General features: G+C 39.8%; 1 protein-coding gene across 8 annotated transcripts in view; it reads right to left on the minus strand.

Annotated features, from left to right (window-relative positions):
* The window catches only part of cadm1a (cell adhesion molecule 1a), a 327808-nt gene that overhangs the window by 81650 nt on the left and 228834 nt on the right, over positions 1-17324 (minus strand). For 6 of the 8 annotated variants that reach the window (XR_001761615.2, XR_001761614.2, XR_001761611.2 and 3 more), the window contains exon 2: positions 15324-15341. The exons of 1 other annotated variant lie outside the window; for it this stretch is intronic. Coding sequence is in view for 2 of the 7 variants with exons in the window: in XM_017041665.2 (XP_016897154.1) it covers positions 15324-15341 (18 nt within the window). In the remaining 5 variants the exon portion in view is untranslated. Of the gene's footprint in view, positions 1-9126; positions 11505-15323; positions 15342-17324 lie in introns of those variants that run through there. One more of the 8 variants, XR_001761616.2, reaches the window with a different exon arrangement.

Consider the following 17324-nt stretch of genomic DNA (forward strand, 5'->3'; position numbering starts at 1 on the left):
TTTAAATCCATCACTCCATTTGTTTTATTCCCATTGCATACTGTGCATTCACTCACTAACACACTACCATCACCTACTTTTCTACGGGACACAAACACACAGAGACCCCCACTCAGAGGGTAAAACAGCAGCAAAACAGTCGACCAAAGACGACAAAGGCAGAAGAATAATGAAAAGCTACAGGAAACTGGGAGTGGTGGCCTTAATCTGGACCACGGAAATACAGTATGTCCGTTCTTGATCAAGTACTGAACCAAATAGTCGTATAATACCCGCTACACTATGGAACCAGATAGGATTCGAACCCATATCATTGAAATGACTGGAGCCTAAATACAATTGCAAAAAAATACAAGCGCTTCACTGTTTAACCACATATAAATATTTCCTATTTTGGCCAATTGTATTTATCTAAATTTTAGAATTCATGACTCCTCAGCTGTGATTGGTTGTTGTTGTTCTTGGGAGCCAAGATGGAGAAAACCCTGATAATAACTGTGTGAAATCGTCCAGAAGTTGCCAGAGTCACTGACAACAACAACCTTGACCCTCAGATCAACCAGAAACAAAAATGTTTTTTCCTTTTTTTTTTTAAGGTGCACTCCATCCAAAAATGCCCAAACTCAACAAAGGTATCAATCAAAGCCCAGATTCCTGATACCCTTCTCTTACACGTGTCCATATTCACACATGACTGCTGTGAATAGGCCTGAGGTGACACGGGGGGAGGGACGGGGGAGGAGGGTGACAGCTGATGTCAGTCACCTGGGCCTTTGAGACTAAAAATACTGGGCTGTGCTGACATTCACTCTGTGTCATCATCCTTTGTTCTGCACACACACAACACCTCCAAACACCACACGCCACTCATCCCTGCTCCGCTCTCATGGACAACAGCTGTGATTTGACCAGACAATGGTGTTTGGTTGGTGCAATCTTTTTTTATTCCACTCTGTGACATGTCCAACAATAAACCTTTAATGGACAGATAGATTGTATTCGTCGTGGATGAACACGTAGCCCCTGTATCCGGTTAAGGCTCAGGCTTTTTAGAGTGTGAATCTGGGACATGTTGACACCAGTGGTGACTGAGCGCCAACCTCTGACACGCTCACTCCCACAGCAAAGAATTGAAACTAATTTAATCCATTTGACTTAGGGCCCCCCACAACGATGTGCGCTTGATGAAGTCTCGGATGTTTTTTCTTTATCACCACTTGATATTTTCTCTTACTGTGAACAGAAGTTTGAGACCTGGTTTCTCTCCCGCACCAAAGTCCATAGAGATAACCTGCTGTTTTATGTGGCATATCTGTACTTTTACTATATTGTTCTACCTTTTTATTAATGAGGTGTAAAAACCGTAGAGAAGAACAGCAGCCATGAGGCAAAATATGCTGATTTGTACTGACTATAGACTTGTGTTTGGATTTAATTTTTTAACTTTACCAATAAATATTACTTTTAATTTCCTGTTGGCAAACGTTGCGGCTAGAAAAACCAAACTAAAATGATAAAAAATCAATCAACTTACTGACCAAAGGTACTGATTGTTCAAGAACCAAACTTTGTCATAATATAAATTTTCTACTCGTCTTTTCACATTCTTCTGTACTCGGACTAAACTCTCCGTTGGCAGGACGAATGAACAGACTCCAGAACCTTCTCACTGTGAGGCAGCGTCGCTTGCCATTACTTTTATACCAGTCCGCGACTTATAAGTTCCATCCAGTGTCGTGTTTCTCAAATTTTTATTTCTTTTTCCGTGGCCAAAAACATATTTGGCCCGTGGCGATGGCTAGACTTCATCCTTCTGCCATCTGTGTCAAAAAGTGAAGCAGCCAGTCCCAGATTAAAGCTGTCAGACAAAGAGACAGCACACCCGGCTGTACAAAGCTAGCCCGAGGCTCAGACGCGCTCAGATACATGTGCATGTGTCAGTGTGCACATGTATCACATTGGCCGCTCAAGATTTTAATAAAGAACTCAATTTGATGTGGCTACAAAACTGTGGACGACCTAATCTCAGGTATGTTCTTAAAGAGACCTGGATTCCGTCTGTAGATGTTGCACTTGGCCTAACGAACCACTGGGAGCAGCAGACTGATTGTCACTTTATCTCTATCTCTCCATATCTGTACTAGCGGTATCAATTTTTGTTGTATTTGTTTTGTTTTTTCCATAATGTTTAACATGCATTTTTAGTTGAGATATTCATTTCTCTGACATTTTGATGCTTTGCAAACAACTTATAACCATTTTCTTATTTTGTTCGTTTGTTCCAGTGTATGATTTGAGTCTGAGAGCATGTTTTCACACCCCACGTCTGATTGTATGTGTTCGCGTGTCTACTGCAAGGTGTTGATTTTTCAGTAACCCCTTCATTGGAACAATGTAGGGCATTATCACTGCAGGGAAGGGTAATTTGTTTTAGCTACAAAACAAAAAAAAAATAACAACGTCATGACTGTATAACGTATGAACAGAGTTTGGATTTTCACAGCATATCAACACCACTAAAGATACTCTTATCCACAAGAAACAAAGCTAGAAATATACAATATAACCCTTCTAGATTGGGTATATTAAATATATTATATATATATATATATATATTTAACTTGTGTCAGGGGTCAATTAAACTCCTGATCCTTCAGTTCGAAGATGATTTTCCAGTTGTTCAAAGAGAACAATTCAATTATGTGTCAAACCCCTTGTTTTTGCCTGCATATCAATTATGGCCCCAAAGGAGGACAAACCTTCTAAAAGACATCAAAAGTGAAAAAAACCTGACTTTGCATTTTCTAAATGTATTCAAGGTCACAGTGGGTGGAATAGAAAAGAAAAAAAAAAGACAAAAACTCTCATTTCTGCCACCATCTGTGTGAGGAGAGCAAGTCCTTCAGCCGCTGGCTGTGTGAACGCTGTCTGAGAACAGACGAGCGACAGCCAAAAGCAGTGAAGAAAAGGTCAGGATTCGTGTCTGGCCTGACCACTTCAAACGGTGGAATCCCTCTTGGAGGATTTGAAGGGGGGATGGAAGGGGGCTGGGGGGGACCGCCTGGTTAATCCATGTGTTGGCTACGACTTTTCAGAGAAGTTCAAAAAGATATGACAGATGGAATTCATGAGAAATGATACTGCTGGGGCAGCGGAGTGATCGGTCTACCACAGGGCTGGGAGTCTGACAGTCGACTGTTGACGTTACAACTGTTGTACAGGGTGTGAAGTGTGTTTTGGTGTTGGTTAGAATCAGCCAATGACAATGGAGCAATAAATGGTCCATTTCTAAGACTTTTTTACTGCAGTCCATGGGCATGCAAACACAGAATTTTTTTGTAGATTTGTAGAATCTAAATTTCTAATCGTCTATAATTAAAAGTAGATAAAACCTAGTCAGATCTTAATGAATTGCTGTATTGGAACAATACTTTATAAATGTCAACTCCTTTCACAGTTGACTACTGAAACAACACGGTTGCTTGTAGCACTTCAAGTTTTATAGATAATCTTTACAATGTCAGATATGTTAAAAAAAGAAAAAAAAAATTCTGGCCACTGTGTAGACGAAGAGTCCTCTGTCTAAAGAAACTATTTATAAGCGCAGCACTGACAGATGGAGAAACACGTCAACACAACAAATCTTTTTTTTCGCCTTTTGTTATTCTTTATACAGATAAAGATTTACACACTCTGCTGAATGACTATTGTTCTATTATTGATGTTTTGTGTGTCTTTATTGTAGATGTTAGTGAGCAGACTATTGTTTTATAGAGCCCTAGTGGGCAGCACGTAACAATGTACTGTAAGATAACAGTGAAGCATTTATCGACACGACCTGTCAGTAAAGACCAACACTGTTTTTTTTTTTTTCTCCCTAATTCTTTTCAGAATTTCTTATCTTAAATGAAGTCAATTAATCCTAATGTCAAGAGAATAATTTCTGGCATGATTAAATATTTTCAAATTAACACACTGACCTTGAAATGTAATGTCTCTCTGTACAGTATTTCATTCTTGTTTTGTTTTTAAGTGTTGTACAGTCTGAATAACTACATGGGGATATTTGACATTGAAAAAATGTGTTGTTATGAGACTCATCACACGTATTTGCACTGCGTATTAGCGAATTCAGTTGAACATTATTAAATAAAAACAATTATAACAGTCATTTGTTATATTATTAAATTTAAAAACATGTCTTTTAAATATATTTAGTATCATTTTTCTGTTGACACGAGGGCAGGCTGAGGTTACAACAGTTGAAGCTGCAAATGAACTAACAGGGAAACACAAATGACTGAGGTCAACTTAATTAAGAGAACAATTAGCTAAAGAATACCTAACCCCCCACAAAAAGCGTCATAGTTTCATATCACCTGAGGGATGACTGATAATGAGCGCAGGAATAACTAAAGGAAAGGTAGGAAAAAAAACCTAATGCTAAAAAAAAAAAAGCTAAATGACTCAATTAAAATGGAGCCCAAAAAGGAAAGAACGTTAGCATTTAGCACTAAGGCAAATCATCGCATTAACTTAGCACTATTAAATACTGTATGTTAAAAATGTGTTGCAACAACAGACCAGGGTTTGAACACACTGTACCTACTGCTTTGGTAGGAGCAGATTCTGCAAAGACTGTGGAATAAACAGGACTGGATGTCCGAGTACAAAAAGTATAAATATTTCTCTGTCTGTGGCAGCTGTGTGTTTCTCTACCTCACTTCCTGTGTCTGCTGAGACAAGGAAGAGGCAGAAGAAGAAATGACAGGCTGTCTGACTTTTCTGCAACCAATAATAAATGTCAAGCACTTCCAGTCAGTCTTTTTTTTATTTTTTATAAATAACAGTCCTTAGTATCCTGATGCCATGACAATGTCCTCTCTTACTGTCTACTCAGCTTTGTAATCCATAATAGACCAACGCTGAATACCTTGATCTCATTGTGATAAAAAGGCCTGTGATCTTTAAAACAAAAAGGTCAATTTGTCTAGGTCTATTAATGGCCAAGACTATGTTGGCAACCGAATTTCAGCTTGATTATAAACAACCAAAGTGAAAGGTAGCACGGATAGTTAAAAAGCTTCCCAAAAAGCTTCCCAAAACTTGGAAAGGAAAACAGACAGTTATTAGGATTGAGATCCTACGGTAAAACGAAACATGATTTTCGACGTAGGTTGGAATTCACATACTCTACCTGTCCCTCATCTTTGCTAACACAGTGGAAATGCCAAGACCCAGGACCCACAAAACACCAGCAGAGTCTGACTTACGCTAAGGAGCTAAAATGAAGGGCAAAAAAAAAACAAACAAACAATGCAAACGAAAGACAGCAAATGCAGCACAATTCAATGTCTGGTGTACAACCAGCGAATGTACACAGAGACGTCTTATATTATAAGATAAAATATTACCAATTATAAGGTTTAATTTGTTTTAATATCAACAAGTTCGCCTGGAGGTGTGAGAAAAAAAAAAAACCTCAGTGGTGTAAACGTTTCCAAACTTTAGTGTCACCATAAAAACTTAATACACTGCTATAACCAACAGGAGCCTGGATTATTGTCTTCTGATAAATCAAAGCTGCTCCTTTAACTGTCAGGAAACGCTGCCTCCTCTTCACCTCCTCCCACAGCCCTGTTACATAATCTCTGTGCATCATTTTACATATGATTTCCTGCAAATTACCATGTAAAAAGCAGACATTCCTCCCTTTCCCATCCCTATCGCTTTAACTCGCCTCCCCTCTGTCTTTCATACACCTGCACTGGCTCAGAGACAGGGGGCCGAGGGGTGGGGGGGTGAGGGAGGCAGAAACTGACTGGATTCAAATAGAGAAATCAAGGGGTAAACAGAAAAGCGGCGAGGGAGGAAGGAGGGGAAGTAGGAGGGAAGCAGAGAAGGGAGGGACAGACGGAAGGAACGTGGATGTCGACTTGTGACGCTAATGATGGGTAAAATGGAGGGTCATGTTGGAGCCATGGCAGGATGGAAGAATGGATGAGGTGGGGGTGGGGGGAGTCGGTGTTGTATAAAGAATCATGTAAGCTGCGCGTGCACGCTGCGTGTGCTTTTTACATATCTGCTTGTTCAGGTTGTGTTCACTGACACGTGTTCATATTACACAGTGGTGGCGTCAGTGCATGGCTTTGTGTACACGAGTCACAGGTTACCGTATGTGTGTGTGTGTGAAATGTATGAGAGAGACGAGGGTTAGCAGCCAAGTGATTAATGCGTCACAGAGGCTGCTGTGTTAAAGACTCACTCATTTGGAAAGATCTTTCATGGAAAAAGGGCAGAAAAAGACAAAGAAGAAGAAAGAGGTGGAGAAGGAGGAAGAGGAAGAGGAGGGGAGATACTTTGGAACTTAAAATAAACAAATGCAGTCTCAACCTGAAGGACAACATTGTATTCTTAATAATAATTATAATATTTCTTCAGTGAGCTAAAATATCTCATACTATTAGTATTTTTAGTAGTAGTATTATTTTTGCAGGAAACAAATGAAGGACTTTTGGTCATTTTACACCTTTTATCGTTTTGTTTTTACTGCAGCAATTTCCAGTCTATTTAAGGTTTTATCTCTCAACAGTAAAGATAACCATTTAAATGACAGCAATTACAACATTTCTGTTTTAAGATTTTACTATTTGTCCTTGTGTCCCTTTGTTGAAGTCTTTATTTTTATCCACGTATTTACGCTGTAGGAAACGTTGGTTCCTCGTTTCCTGCCTACGTGTGCAGCGTTGACTAGACAGTGTTGTAACTGCAGAGAAGTCGCCAGCAAAATGAGAACAGAGCGCAGGTGGAAAACAGTTCGTGCCACGGGGCGACGCCGCCTCCTGACTCAGCCATTTTAAATGTGAAACAACTGTGCTGGATATAATGTGGAGTCAGGCAGCTGCGGAGGAGCGGGAGGAAGCAGAGCGAGTGATATTATCTCCTGACACATGCTGGGAGAAGCAGGTTTACTCTCCAGGGGAAACTCACAAACAACTGATGACAAAAGGTTCACATCGACGGAAACGCAACACTTTTTATGTCAAATAACTTAAAATTACACAAGGCTGTGTGATCAGTGATGTCAAAAGATTATGGAGTACAAGGGTTAAACATTTCTTTTCTTCTGGGATTTTAACCAGCAGTCCTCCTACTACAAACCCAACTTCAGAAAGTAGTGAGGACTTATCATCACTCACTCTGCGACTATCAATATAAGGGTCACGTTCCTCAGCAGGAGTCAGCGTAGTGATGTGTCACAGTCTGTAACAGAGACCACCTTCCTGACAGACCCCAACCTGTGGACCAGGAGGACTCGAACACAGAACCTTCAGCGTGATCCCATCAAGCCACTACTCTACTGCCTATAGTTTTTCCACACAAGGTACAGTCTGACCCAAAATACTATAAACACAAGTTACTTTTCCCAACACTTTTCATACACAGTGGACATCACGTCAGAGTCAGAGGGCAGCTGCTGAGGTCTGTGGTTTTAAGATCCAGCAGCCGCAGCAGCCGCAGCAGTAGCGGGACAGTACAGTGTGTATCCTGCAGAGCGGGGATTCGGAGGTCGACCCCAGTCAACAGTCCATGGCCGTTTCCCCACTCCCCCGTGTCACAGGCAGAATTTAGAATTTAGAAGTTTTTTGCTTTCGTCAAACACTCGGTACTTTACTGCTTGTGCTGCAAATTACACCATATTTTTTTCTACACTGTTTTGTGTTTAGACAGATATTTATTTATTCTTGGGTTTTCAGTGGCAGAAAAATGTAACACTTGTTGTAATTAACTACTGGAGCATATGGCAGCGGAGCCTTTGTCTATGAGAAGTCTGTTATAAACACATCAAATGTCCAACTGTTAGGCTGATGTTTCACACATTTTTTAGAGCCATTAATTTAGACTTTACAACATAAACTGACATTTGGCTTTTTCAGCACTGAGAATGTGAGAAAACGAATGATTTTATGTCACTTGACTTAATGCCGTATTTATTTTTGTACCAAATGCAATAGAGACACAAAGTTCTATAATTATGAAACTCGTGGCAGATGATATTTAAATCTTGATCGGCCCGGAAGGTCAAGTTTGTGATTGGACACTTATTTTTAAAACGAAAATAAATTTAACCAGTTACATGGTCATGGTATGCATAAATATTACTTTGGCTCTAAATCTGTCTTATTTTTTGTAATTGATTTGACTGTGCTCCTTCCTGGGTTTTAAATGGGAAAGGTATTTAAATTTGGTAGCAATTCCTGTGCAGCCACAGAGGCATTACTAGTCTTAACATAATATCTTTACCATTTTTGTTTGCTTGCTAACAACAAACATTACAATGAAAACATTTCCTGCCTAGATTCTGTAGGACTCAAAAATCACTTTGTTGACTAATGTGTCAGAATGAACATTGCTCGAACATTTTACTAATTGGCAAAAAAGGAGGAAACGCAAGTATTTTAAAAGGGCTCATAAAACAGTACAAGAACTGTTGGCTATTAAAGACATAAATGTAAAAAAGAAAAAAAAACATTCAGGGGAAATAATTAACAGCTGCGTTTGGAGCAGCTTCTCTGAGAAATCAGCCCGAGCGCAGACACCACTGTGGTAAACACAACATGAAGACAGAATCAGGAACAGTGTGATTAGATCTGAAGGGGTTTCTGATTTTGTTTCTGGTTTCCTGGCAGGCAGCTGCGATTGTGCGAGTGAAAGAGTCAATACTCCATCACTGGGAGTTTTGTTTGTGACTTTTTTCTAACCACATTCACTAAACCCCGTGTTTCTCCCGAGGGTTACTTTGTTCTAGTTCCACTTCTTTCATCAGGGAACAAATGACACCGAGCTCCGGTGTGAGGCTGCAGCCACTCTGCTCACAGGGATACAGCATTACTCACACAAAGACTCAGGAAGGTCCTGTAAAGTTGGTTCACACCTGTTTGTCCAACTTTACTAAACTTTAGTCAGACTGCAAAGCACAGTGGTGCTCCAGCAGCTTTTTCCTTGAATGATAACTACATTAACTAGACATAGAGTGATTTAATATCCATGTAAAGTTGTTTTTTTTTTCTACAAAGGTAACAAAAAGTTTACAGGTCATGATTTGGATGAGTTAAGGTTTCTTACCTTACAATGACTGTCATGCCTGTTAGCCTTCCCTGTTACTGATCTCTCTTCCCCTCTAATCAGTGTCAGCACCAACACCTGCCCACTGAAGATGAGGCAGGTGAAGTCAAATGCATAACACTAAGTATTCTAATGGTCCAAAGAACCAACAAAATCAAAGGCTGGCCTGTGACACTGGCTGTGGTCTACAAAACACAGGTTCAACCCCAGAGACAAGAAACAAACTGGCAGAGAAGCAAAGGGAAATGACACAGGAGAGGGGGCGGAGTTAACGAGACACAGGTGGAGAAGGTAGAGTCATTACTGTGGAGGAAACCCCAAGCGGGCATGACAGAAAATAACTGAGAAACACTGGTCTGGGTTCAGTAACGACTTCTGCTCTACCTACGTCCACACCTATTGACAAGTTTTTAAAGACTGCAAAAAAATATGTCATAATAGAATTGAAAAAACAAAACAAAAAAACAAACACCTTTATGTTCCAGTCCTTCCTCAGCTGACCTGCACCTACAAACCAGTCGTCTTTGTCTCCGTGTGTATGACCTATGTTTGTACTGTATGCCAATCAATAGAACAGGAGACACCAGAGGACGGAGGTGGGCTGAAGGACGCCGCAGTCAAACACCAGGAGTTTTTATCCATGTGTGCACAGAGAGCCTCCTTAAACACACACAATCACATGCATTTACGTAGTGGTGTGTGTGTGTGCAGCCCGTCTCACACACACACACGCAACTACACAGCACCCAGCTCGGATTAATGACTAAATCAATCACACGTATACACTGTTTGCTTGTCGTCCTGTATGCTTTTCTTTTCATAACACAGGTTCAATTTCCCAAGCTACTGAAGCTCAATCAGCGTTTCCTCGGAATATGTATTCAGCAAGGTCATCTCTCACTGCACCCGCACAATTCCCCACCGCAGGATGTGTCTTTCTTATTGCATTGCCAATAGTCCCCAGTCCAGTGCATTGCAATCTACATTTTTCAATAGATGAGCTGCTCTGTGCCACGCGGTGCTGACGACGCAGCTCGTTCATCAAACAGGACTTTTTGTTTTGTTTTGTTTTTTTCTTCTTTGGGCTCACAGTGACACCTGTTGGCTTGGATTTGCTCAGTGCTGTAACTGGATCACGTCCAAGCTTTCAAGTTGTAAAATGCACACCTTTAAAATCATAACACTTCTCGCTTCATGGTTATATGCTAATGTTTCAAAGTTGGCGGCTGTACTTTTTCTGCCCTTACTCCCTAAAGCTGATGCATGTCTGCTGTAGTTGTATCTGTAGTCCAGAGGCCTCTGGGAACTCTCCTTCCATTCATGGACATTAGCTTGGCAGTGGCAGCTTACTGGTTAAGGAAGGGAACTTGGGTCCGGAGGGTTTCTGGTTCAAGTCCGCCAAGTTGCCACTGAGGTGCTCTGAGCATGGCACCATCCCCACACACTGCTCCCCGGGTGCTCAAAGCTGCCCACTGTTCACTTTGGTGATGGGTTAAAAGCAGAGGTCACAGTTGGTTGTGTGCTGTGTCACAAGGACAACTAGTTGACTTTCCACTTTCCTTAACGTCAAATCTTCTTATGTTGTTTTGCTGTTAGCAAGTAAGGTGTATGTGTAATTTCAGGTAAATGGCGCTTGAAAAAAAGTCAAAAGTATTGACCCTAAGAGGGTCATAAAGTCACCAAAATTATTCTAAATGACTGCTGGACAAATATTGGTAGTTAGCTCTAGCACTAACATCAGCAAATCTAATCTGCAAGGTCTCCTGACATTGAAATATTTAAAAAAAAATCCTAAATCAAGTTCAAGTCCTTGAGGATTTCTGACTAGAAGGTGTGTGTAGATTAACAGCAGCTTGACTTAATTCCCAACTCAACTCATTGTTTATATGACAAATCCAACAGGTTTCCATGGCATTAAAGTCACTCTTCTTCTCCTCTGTTAGCGGATTAGCGGCTGTTGTTGTTGTTTTAAGTTTCCTTGAATCCACCTGGAATTGATAGTCGTGTACATCTGCATTCATATAAGTGTGTAATTATTCATGACAGCGCTCGGTGTGCCTTAAGATGCTGACATCCTGTCACTGCAGCGTCTCTGATGTCACTCCCTTGGGCATCCTGCGTTAGTGTCGGAGCAAATTTATGATGTGATCTGCCTTACATAGACTATAATAAAAACTAAATGGTTGAACTTTGACCACGGACACGCCTTTATCATTAAGGACAACAGCACAGCTGCTACAGACACTTTTTCCTTTCTCTTTTCTAATTAATTTGTAATGACGTTGGCGTCTCCTTAAAGCAATTATCTTTGACTTTTACAGATACACAGAAATTGTTTTGCCTCACGCCGTCACCCCCGAGGAGAAAACAAATCACTTCACTTATATTAAGCCATATGTGCCAGGGTAAATTGACAGTCGTGACCTCTCTCTTCTACTGCAAGGCACAGTGACTGTCATAACATCACAACACAGGGAGTTAATAGAGAATATTACTTATTACTTTTTCTTCTACTATATGTAGGATATATATATATATATATATATATATAGTATGGCATGTACGATATAATGTGGAAGAACATGCATTTTTCTATGTAAAACTTAGTAAAACTTTTAGTTTAGTAAAAACTACTAAGTTTCGCTCGTTAAGCTACTTCACAGCTACATTTTTAGCTTTTTTTCGTTAGTCTATAATCTGTGTTCGTGCTTTGACTAATTTCAATATTTAAGGCCAACTCAAACATAAAAATACAGTTTTTAAACTCAGACACAAACCAGTGAAAAGGGAAGACCACCACTCCACCTCTCACCAGCCCCAACGGATGAACTCTACAACCAATAATAATCTTTCAATAACAAGAATGGACCTTTAAATATTAAACCACCCAATTAAACACATGCATGATCAGGATATAAATATTAACCGCGTGTATATCATGAAATTAAGCCCAGTGGTGGTAAATGGATGCAGATATGTGGCCATTTAAAGGCAGAGCATGAATTAAAAATGAGCAGAGAAACAAAACAAATGCAGATGCTTCCACCAGGCACCTGAGGGCTCACTGAATGTTTGATGCACATGATAATTATGTGAATTTTTAATCTCGGTAGCAGATCACGTCCCACAATAGCACGTACGAGTCGAAGCCAGAGTGAGCCCAGTCTGAGGTCAGACAGCTCCTCAAGACTCTGTTTCCCTTTCAGGTCATTAGCCATTAATCTTTAACCAAGCGTCTTGAAAGACCTCTTTAATGTCTTTGTTTGGGATTTTTTAAAGGTTCTTCTTGAATTAATGGGACACTCAGCAGAATCCACAACAGTTCAGGGATCCTCCCATTTTCCCTGGTTAGAGTTTTAACACTTTTGAGCACATGTCAAGCACTTTCAAGGTCAAATATAAAACTAATGTAATACTTTGAGTTTTGTAGATTTCCCCATGTTAACTGTTTCTACTTTAGAGGCTTGACATTTATTTAGTGTTTGGTTAAATCTTATTTTACACATAGTTGGCTATTGGCTATTCATAGTGGTTAGCTTTTTGACATCACCTAACTATTTGATAAAATGAATGTAATTCAACAACCGGTGGCTTTAATTTAAATAATCTTTGAATAGTACTTGGTCACATAAGAAACTTTTGAAAAAATCTAAATACTAAAATGTACCATTTCACACCATCATATTTAAGCATTTTCCTGGATTACCGGCAGCATAACCAAACCTGGCTACAGTTACGGTAACTTAAACAATGTCACAGGCCAACATCTGGGTAAAACCCTTCCTACTTCTGTTTCATATTCTTGTATTTCCATCCGAGTGTCTGCTGTTTATTGAAAACTGCAAATCCTCCTCCACTCGACTTCACTTCATACCTGGAGGTGTAGCTCTCACAATAACAATCCTTTCAAAACTGACTTCAGCTCCACAATCTTAAAAATAAACCCCTGGAAAGAAGGATGTTTTTAGGCTGCTGCTGTTGTTTCTGTATCGTTATATTTGTTGTGCGACTCCTTCATCTTGTTGTTTGTACCAGTTTATTATTATAGATTTATTTATTGCAAACCCAGGCGAGGGAATATAAAAGAGGAACCCAAATTCAGCTCGAGCCGATTTACATTTAATAAAGCTAAAAGAAACATCTAGTAATTTTATTGAGTTGGTGTAATTGCCCCATAATTACTCCTAAGTGTGTAATTTACAAATGGAATATTAAAGTGACTTCAGAGACAATGCATAACAATGTGTGACCGGACTAAAAATGGAGTCGATAATGAATCTAACCCTTTTCAAAAAATTAATTTCAAACAAATTTAATTTTAAAAACCTGCAAAGGTTACGCTGCCAATATTGTGATTTCTCTGAAGTGCTGCAATCACTGGCAAACAGTTCAAAAGGCTGAGAGAGCCAGATTTGGCAGCGCCGCACGTTCATTTGGCTCAGTTTCAGTGGAAACACAATGGAAAGCAACAGAAACACAAATCTAAAAATCGACCCCAACACAGAGCAAACGGCTTATTAGTGTATCCCAGTTTTAATCAGTCACAGATTTCTCGGAAGCCTGGTGGCTGAGTAGGTGGACTAATGGCCGGGAGTTGAGGTTTAGTTTTCAGATTACCATCAAATGAGACCAGGACGCGCACCAGCAGCAAACTGCACCGTGGTTTGACTCTCACAATGCTGTTTGCCACAGACCACTGGTGGTCTGTGGCAGCGGCAGCAGCTGTGGGTGTTTGGGACCGAGGACAGGGCTGTAGAGCACTGGGCTTGGTCCAACTGCCTCCTGGGATCATGTCTTGCTGTTCAATTCTAATTCATGTACATATAAATAACTGTCGCTAATTGGATTAAAAGGCTCGCTAGTGGGAAGGCAGCAGAGTGCAGAAACAATTTGCTCTGTAGAGGCTCCTTTAGTTTTCAATTTCCTATTAATAATTCTAGGTTAACGCGTAAAATGAAGAACAATATCCTCAACAACAGAGAAGTAGCAAATACAATTTAACAAAGTTGAATATAAAAACCAAGCTAGTTAGCTTAGCTAGCTTGGAGCCACATAATTAATTTTGTTTAATTATAAAGTTCAGTCTGCTACTTTGGAGGTTAATTTGATTAGCTAGCTTGCATTTGACCTTAATCCTTTTAGCCTTACCAACTATCAAAGAAAAGGCTAGCTAAGTGACTGTAGCTAACTGCAATTTGGCCTAAACATATAGCCAAAGGGCAGCTAACAGATGGCTAACAATAATGTATAATATGTAGAATTTGCAAAATTGAGCCCAAAGGAGTGCAAGGATAACTAAAAGTATGAAAACGTACATGTTTATAAAGGCTACTGTAAATGCTAACACAATATAACTCTCTTTAAACTCTAGCTGAAAGGTCATCACAAATATTGCAAAATAGATCAAAATAGATCTATTCAAGACGTAATTAAAATAAGTTTAAAGACAGACTAACATTTTTCAGGCCTCACAAAATACTTTTTTTCTGCAGAAGGAAGTTTCTTTACGTGATTTTAACAACAGCACGATACGTAAATGCAATTCACAAATACATGTGAGTCACATAGATGGCACAGCTAGCTTCAAACGCAACCAAAACTTTAGCTTAAAGTTTAATTGATGAAAGAGAATTGTTAAAACGATGTTCCTTTCTCTTCTAAAAGAAGAGAGTTTTGAATGCTTATAAAAGTGTTTTAAACTAAAGAGATCTTGCAGCCAAATTCACACTGGAGCATTGGAAAGCAAAAGTTTTGATGAATATTTCAGTCAAACACACCATCAGCTCTGAGAACTGAGACACAAAAAGACTTCCCTTTTGAGAAAAAAAAAAAACAACACAGCTTTCAACAAAACTCCGCAGATCATCGAGTTTTGTCTCGGCTCCGTTTGGTTAACTGCTGGTGCAAAACCAGGATGGGCTGTTGGGAGCGGCGGAGAACAAATGAAGATAAAGCAGTCAGCAAAAACGACAATGGCTGCATGTGATTCAGAAGAAATGGACTGTGGTGGATGCAAGAGAGCGAGGCAGAAGGAAATCTAAAAGAGGAGAAGGACGGAGTGAAACTGAGAGGGAGAAAATTGGAAGACGGCTACACAAACACTACACACTGGAACAAAGCATGTTTGTAGCTGCAGAGCTGCAGATATGGTGAGAGGATGAGGTGAGGAGGAGGACAGGATTGTGGGGGAGGCTTACCTGGGTACTGTGCAGCGCCTGTGTTGGAGGGGGAGGACAATCGCAGGAGCAGGAGAGAGAGGAAGGAGAGAGGGGAGAAAACAGAAAGGGAGGTTAGCATTCAAAGCCCCATTTAAATGAATTTCCCTATTTGCAGGTGCTCACAGGTGCATGCTGGTAAAATACAGATGGCAGGAAAGAAAGCAAAGCAACACTGTGTAAATAATCAGAGCATTAACTGTAACATATCAGTACAAACACATGGGAACCTGTACAGCTGCTAACCTTTAGCTGTTTTGACAAACCATAAACTAATTATGTAACTTTCAGGCTAACGTAAACACTGTGTTAATGTTGGTACCTTTTGTTTAGCTTTAGCTTTTTATGGATGATATGCCTTTTAGCCAAATAGGAGCAATTTTGGCTAAACATTAGCTATACTTTGCTGTTAGCAGATGGGGTTTGATTAGTTAATCATCTTAGGTAACGGTTGTTAGCAATATTGACTATTTTTGAGCTATTTTGTTGGAACATTTGTTGCATTTCTAACTTTCTTCCAGGCTAACTCTTCACTTGTTCAAAATGTTTACTGGTTGTGACTTTTAGTTATCTGTCAGCTAATATTTTATATTGTGGTGAACTTAAGCTCTTTCTAGGTTTGTTTAAAATATATTTCTGGTGATGTTTAACCATGACTAAATTTAACTCATCGTCTTTAACTTTTATTTTTATGGACTAAACCTGAGCTATTTTATGGCTAATCTGTGCTTATTTTAGCCTAGCATTAAGCAGTTTTTTTTTGCTAGTTGAAAAGCTTGTTTGGATATAGGATAATTTTTGCTATATTTTTTTGTGGCATACTTATGGTTTAATTTATTATAATGTTATGCATATGTGTTGTCTTATGCATTCACTAACCACCTAACCTATGTATTTCTAAGTGTTAGCTTAGCAAGAGAATTATCCCATACACCAGAATAGGTTGAAACTCCCCAGGCCCCCAAGAGACGTCGAGACCTAACATTTACATAAATACATTCAAACACAGTTAATAAGTGGGTTGAGTTCCTGGAAAAGTTTACATAAAATCAAAAATAGCTCAATTGAAGTACCCCGCCTCCAGCACCCCCTCATTTTACAGTCTGGCATCTGTTCAGATTCCCGTCGTTGAAAAATCCTTTCCAGCCAACTTAGCATCAGGATTCCAGTTAAGAGGCAGCTTTTGATTAGAAAACCCATTTCCTCTTAAACTTTTGCCAATTCTCAATCATGCCGATATTCTAATTACTATCATCCAGAGCTAGTGAGAGAGTGTATCTGTGTGTGTGTCAAGTGAGGCAGGAGGAAAGTGCGTGTGTGTGCATGTAAGCAGAGAAAATATATGAACATAAACCCTGCAGATCATGTGGAACAAAGCAGATTTTTTCTTTCTTTTTTTGCCTCTTAGTTTCTTTGAGGTCCAGAGATGTATCTGCTTAATCGTTGCTCATTTGCTTCTCCTTAATCCTTGGACAATCTTAGAGGTCCTTGAACCCACTCATCTGATGTGTTGTCAAAGCATTTCGTCAACGTGAATCACGTTCGCTTCCATGCTACTGCTTTCGTTTTCACACTGCGGTGTCTTTAATGAGCATGACTAATTCAAACATGAAAATATTCTTTAAGAAAAAAAAAAAAACCCTGGGCCAGGCAGTCTGCAATCTCAACTTGAGGATTTTCTGAAAGCTACATGGAGAGCCAGCTGCCAGTTTATGAGGTCCTGCTGCCGTCAGAACAGAACTTAATTCTTGGTGGTTAAAAAAAAAAAAACTCTCTACATTCCTTAATGCTCAGAGTCATTGGCATGCGATTGACTCATGTTGCGGCTCAACAAGTGTCCCTAATAAAGTGGCCAGAAAGTCCGCTAGTATGCAGGGAGTGCAGTCTTCTAACAAAGCAAAGCATCACTTTTCCCTGCTTAAGCATTCAGCCGTGGCACGCAGGAAGCAAAGTGCTTCAGAGAGTCACACAGTCAACACGGAC

The sequence above is a fragment of the Cynoglossus semilaevis genome, chromosome 19, assembly GCF_000523025.1.
Source record: "Cynoglossus semilaevis isolate Cse_v1.0 chromosome 19, Cse_v1.0, whole genome shotgun sequence".
In the NCBI taxonomy this organism is placed as follows: domain Eukaryota; kingdom Metazoa; phylum Chordata; class Actinopteri; order Pleuronectiformes; family Cynoglossidae; genus Cynoglossus; species Cynoglossus semilaevis.